Source organism: Akebia trifoliata, chromosome 13 (genome assembly GCF_017979445.1).
Source record: "Akebia trifoliata isolate Shusen 1 chromosome 13, ASM1797944v1, whole genome shotgun sequence".
Lineage (NCBI taxonomy): Eukaryota > Viridiplantae > Streptophyta > Magnoliopsida > Ranunculales > Lardizabalaceae > Akebia > Akebia trifoliata.
In genome coordinates, this window is record NC_141387.1 from 3,973,282 (window position 1) to 3,979,254 (window position 5,973).

Here is a 5,973-nt window from a genome sequence, read left to right on the forward strand (position 1 = left end):
TAATAGAATGTTGAGATGGATGAACAGAAATATCATGACACTAATAAAGATAAAACTATATATAAATGCATTTGAAAAAACAATGTATACTTAGCTCCAATAAGTGATAAATTAAGAGAAAGTTGATTGTGATGTGTTAGACACAATCAACAAAGGCTGATTACTAGTCCATTAGAAAGACTAAATGTGCTAAAAGGTAAAGAAGAAGAACTAAACAAAAATATATTGAGATAGCAATCGAGGAAATGAACACTTTCAATAACAAAAGACATACTTATGAACATAAATAAATAGAGGAATATGATTCATTCAACTGACCCCAAATCTTTGGGATATTGCTTTGATGACGGTGACAGAGACAAATATGTACAAAAAAAATGTAAATTGATTCAAATAGGAAACCCGACTTCTCCACAAACTCAGAATTAATATGAATATACATCAACGTATTAAGTTTCTGAAATTTCATATATGATACATAGAGACAACTGGAATATGGAAATTTTATCTTCCTACAATCATGGTAACTGTTACATTATTGTTGGTTATAACTTCAGAACTCTCCAAACTTGATTCCATCTCAACAGGAGTTCTTGCAATAGTAAATGTGGGTTCTCTAGGTGTAGGAATACTTGCAGTTTCGCTTCCCAACATTAAAACAACAGACGACATCGTAGGCCTATCCACCGCGTTGTCCTGCACACACAACAGTCCCACATGTATGCATCTCAACACGTCGCTTTTAGAACACGAATCACTTATAGATGAATCAAAGAACTCCATTGCTTTCCCTTCATTCCAAAGCTTCCATGCCTGAAACCATCCCAAAGTCATCCACTCTACTGTTAGAAATTCTGAATTCGTGTTAAATATGATGGGTTTTGAATTACATGGACATAGATACTTACGTGAACAAGAAGGTTGGAAGTTTGCTCGGAGTGGCGTTGTGTGTTTCTCTTGCCACTCACTATCTCTAGAAGTAGTACACCAAAGCTATAAACATCCGATTTCACAGAGAACAGCCCTTCCATTGCATACTCAGGAGACATATAGCCACTACATTTGAATCAATTTGTCAATATGGGTTAAGAGATTAATAAGTACATATACATGTCTGCGAATGCCAGGTCATATTTGATACTTACTATGTCCCAACTACTCTGTTTGTATTTGCTTGATTTTGATTCCCTCCGAAAATCTTGGCCATGCCAAAGTCTGAAATCTTGGGGTTCATCTCTTTGTCCAATAAAATGTTGCTAGCTTTTAGGTCTCGATGAATTATTCTTAATCTTGAATCTCTGTGAAGATAAAGGAGCCCCCGTGCAATTCCTTCAATGATGTTGAATCGTTTTCCCCAATCTAGTTCTAATTTCTTTGTAGAATCTGTTTATAACAAAATGCAACCAACATAAATTTGAATTCTTTATATAAGTACAGCTAACTCGAATGAAAATTTTCAAATCAAAAGCAGAAACTAATCAAATGTAGAAAAAGGAAGAGGGACAAACTGAAAATAAAGGCATCCAAGCTTTTGTTAGGCAAGTATTCATAGACCAGCATCCTTTCTTCCCCTTGAACACAACATCCCAAAAGCCTAACTAGATTTCTGTGTTGTAGTTTGGCAATTAGTACAAATTCAGTTTTGAATTCCTCACTTCCTTGGCCAGACCTTCTTGAGAGTCTCTTAACAGCTATTTCCATTCCACAAGGAAGAATGCCCTGCATAACAACAAAAAAGTAAATTTAGTTATTTATAATCACCTTATATTCCAGGAATCTAGAGCATGTAATTTTGAAATTTACCTTAAAAACAGGACCAAAACCCCCTTGTCCAAGCTTATTTGTATTACAAAAGTTGTTCGTAGCGGTTGCTATATCGTTGAAACTAAACAATGGTAATTCGGGTCCATTTCCTTGGTTCCCTTCCCCAATATCATCTGTTCCTGATAAATCTGTCCAAAATTCTCGGCTCTTGCTCAAATCTAACATTAGCTGTCCTTTTCGCTTTCTTGCCAAATCTGAGAGCACAAAACCCGATTAATCTTTAACATTGAAGACAAAAATTAATGTCCCAAAATATGTGAAAGGAAGTGAATCATTACCTCTTTGTTTTGCTTTGTACCTCCAGATTAAGTAGGCGGATGTGCTTAAGACTATTGTCCCAATAATTACAGCTATTACTATTACAAATATTGGTATTTTTCTTTTCTTACCTGTAATCAAAAGAAGTTGATAAGGTTAGAATATATTGTTGCAGTAACACATGAATGAAGAAGAAAGGAAACCCACTAACCATGTCAACTAAGTACATTATCTAAGAACATAATTCGAAGATAATTCAGGCCTGAGCCTTATAAAATAGAGAAGATCAAAAACAGAACATTTCAACTAAATTAAACTTACCTAGTTCGGAACTAGGCAGACGGATATATAGTTCGTTCCCACCCTCACCAAAATGCTGAATATCAACTACATCTTGAGCCCATGTGAGGCAACCGATACCACTAACAAACGCATAAGCCTTGCACGAACAATTGCTCAAGCACACATCTGCACACTCATTCATGCTTGAAATTGTCCTCCTCCAAGTAGCAAAATCTGGCAATTTCACCCCTTCAACCTCCCTAAACCCATCTCCGTCAACCTCATTAGCACTAGTAATATTTCTCTCACACTGTAATTCTGTTCTCCTAACACACCCACTTGACCAATTTCCACTATTCCATTCATTTATAGACTTTGGTACAAACCCATAAAGACAGCTACAAATAGGTGTACTCAACATATTACAACTCCCAAAAGGGCCACATTGGTTGTAAAGCTCGCAATCGTTAATAGGTTGGGACCAATAATGGATCCATTCTTTTCTCCTCTCATCCCAAAATACTTGCTCCTCTCTTCCATCCCATCGTATTCGAAACCTCAAGATTACGGAACTGTTAACCGGAGTGTAAGTGAAGAACATTTGTCCACGTTCGTCGTCAGAGATCTTAAAACCGTAAAGATAGAGAACACTCATATTGGGTACACCTATAAATAGCTGCCCGTTCCATAGCCCGCTTCGCCAACGCCTTTTCAAGCCTTCCCACATTACAATCTGCGCTGATCCATCGGGATCAGCGGCCATCGTAAAATTCCCTTTAGATGGATCATTATCTGTTTTCCATGAAGTGAAGATATGACTCTTGCCATCTAGAAGATTCAAACCAACTCTCATTCCAGGTAGATACGTATCGGTTGGATAATCGAAAGTTTGCCATGTTGCCTTATCGGTTCGACCTACATATTCCTTAATCGAAAGAATAAAATTTCCCGAATCCATGAGAATTGCACAAGAATCATTCGATATAACCGAAGAATTTGACGACCAAACAGATGTTCCATTGCCATCTAATACCATCAAATTTCCATTACTTCCCAAGGTGAAAACACCAGAGGAATCCATAATTGGATTATCTCTATTTGCAATCCATACAACTGTTTGTACCGAAATCTTGTTATACCAAATTCCGACATATCGATTTGTTGAATTCGCTGGGCTGAAGAAACCCAATGCAAATTCCTCACCATTAGAGATTATGGTTTGGCCATCTGTGATGGATTGGCCATGACTTATTGTATCTGCAGCATTGGAAATTACAGAGAAAGAACAGGAGAAGAAGAACAGAAATGAAAGGAGAATAATTGGGATCCTGCAACAACAATTACAAGTACCCATTTCACAGAAAACAATGGGTATTACTGAGATCAACTGAAATTCTCTTCTGAATTAATGTAGTAGAGATCAATGGAGGTCACTTCCAGGAATTAAAGAACCTTTGACCAAAGCATCTGTGTACTGCAAAAAGCCAAAGTTGAACATTGTCATAAATGGTGGGCATTTTTAGTCATTAATTGACGGGAAGTGGAGCCCACAGGATTCAAAAATAGTGAAAATCAGGACAACTTGTATACGTGGCAGTTTTTATCATGCTTGGAAACACGTCTCTTTGGTACGGCGTGGAGCAGCAAAAGTTTACTTCGGTAGTTGTGATCTTTGGCTGCTAGTCGGGAAGCGTCCGAATTCGAAATGTGGAAAATGTTTGACCTAATAATATATGCGAAAGTGCTCGTCCCACGTGGTTCTTTAGCGCAGATCTTTTGAGACCCAGAGCGTGATTACCTACCTAGAAAGTCTTCACTCGGATAATACTTGAATGACGTGGCATGAATAAAGAATTATAAATTTTTTTCTCGGGATGCACAATTAAACATCTTTTATATGTATCCCGAGAAAAGAGATCCATGATTTTGTGTCCATGGCACATCAGTCGAGTGAAGACTTTCTAGTTCATAAATAAGCACTCTGGAATATTGTAGGTCGCACGCTCATCAAGAGCCAGTGGTTCCATGAATAGTATAGGATCTGATATTGCCACACCCATTATAGTGTTATTATACTCCAAACTATTAATTAATAATAACTATATCTACTATTTAAGTCACAATGCATTTAAAGATTAAGCAATTTTGAAGATTTAGTGTTAGTGAAGATAATCCTTATTTTTCAAACTGTTCTTTCCTTTTTTTTTTTTTTTTTCTTTTTTGTTTTTTAAGATAGGTTGTTTAAGTTTAGGCTGCATCTTGAGCATTTTGGCCCGAGTTTAATTCATTCGATGGGTGATCCTAGGTTGAGTTATGAAGAATATGACTTGAGCTTGGTTTATAATAACTCAACCCGACTTTAGTTCAGGTTGAGGTTAAGGGTTCGGGCAACCTAGCTCAACTTTAACTTTAAGTTATATGAAAGAGCACAATGGTGGATCTCACTCTAATTACAGTTTTATCATATATAAATGTCTCACTCCAATAACAATGGAGTATGGTCCACACTACTCACTATTATCTTTGCTCTTCACATCCCTCAAATTTTTTTTTTTTTTATCTTTTTTGTCATCCCCCTCCCACCTTTTTAAAATAATATCCTAACAATTTTACTATATTTCCTCTTTTGCCCTTCTTTTCAATAATATTCTTCTAATTTTATCATATTTTCTTTTTCACCCCTTTAACCCAAAAATTATATTTAGTTACAGTTTTATAAAGTACAGAGATTAAGATAAAAGAATGAGATTCATGTAATTCCATTTTATTGTCTTTTTCTCTTTCCTCCCTTCAACTTTATTATTAATCTCCTCATTCTTTTTTCAATAATACCTCTCTAACTTTATACCTCAAAAAGCACGAGCAAACTTTAGTATATATAATAAAACACAAATATGATCCACACTCAATTATTGTATTGTAGTGTGTAAAAATTGAGACAAAAGAGTGGGATTCACACAATCCCATTTTATTATCTTTTTTCTTTTTCCTAAGTCATTTTTATTGTCTTTTCTATTCTCTCCCCCCTCACTTTTTTAATAATACCCTTCTAACTTTACCATCTTTCCACATGTACCTTTTTAACCCTAAAAATGATGCCCAAAATCTATTACCAAACTCAGGTTAACTCGAGCTCAAATTGAGTTTAGAAGCTCAAGCTCAAGTTGAGGGTTTTACCACTTGAGTTGAGTCTGGGTTTATCCTACAACCTGCCCAAAGTGTAGCCCTAGATGAAGTACCCTTGATTTAGATTCCTTGTGAGAGACTGAGGAAAATGATTAAACTCCCTCAACCTCATCCTTGTTAAAAAGTTATTTTTTCCCCCTAAAAACTCATCATTTTCAACTTTTAGATTAAAATATTTTACCCTCCTTTTCAAACTAAATATTTTGAGGAGCATCAAACCTCAAGAACAAGAAGAGTTTGGGTAGGTTGAAGATGATAAATTTTTAGTAAAGAAAAAATAGGCCATCTTTTCTATAAGTTGAAGGCAAGCTTGAAGAAGTTGAGTAGTTTAAAAGAATTTAGAGAGATTATATTGTCACACTAACTTTTGCTAACAGGACCCCATTTCATATGTAAATCATCAAAGAATTATCACACATCTTG

At 35.7% G+C, this 5,973-nt stretch overlaps 1 protein-coding gene across 1 annotated transcript; it reads right to left on the bottom strand.

Annotated features, from left to right (window-relative positions):
- Positions 1-201: 201 nt before the first annotated feature.
- Positions 202-3,821, bottom strand: LOC147387388 (G-type lectin S-receptor-like serine/threonine-protein kinase B120). The gene is made up of 7 exons (XM_086421062.1): positions 2,404-3,821; positions 2,103-2,213; positions 1,804-2,018; positions 1,509-1,719; positions 1,146-1,383; positions 909-1,056; positions 202-813 (listed from the first exon to the last, which is right to left on the bottom strand). The coding sequence occupies exons 1-7, from the start codon at positions 3,716-3,718 to the stop codon at positions 505-507; spliced, it is 2,547 nt and encodes an 848-aa protein (XP_086277188.1). The 5' UTR covers positions 3,719-3,821; the 3' UTR covers positions 202-504.
- Between the last annotated feature and the right edge of the window lie 2,152 nt (positions 3,822-5,973).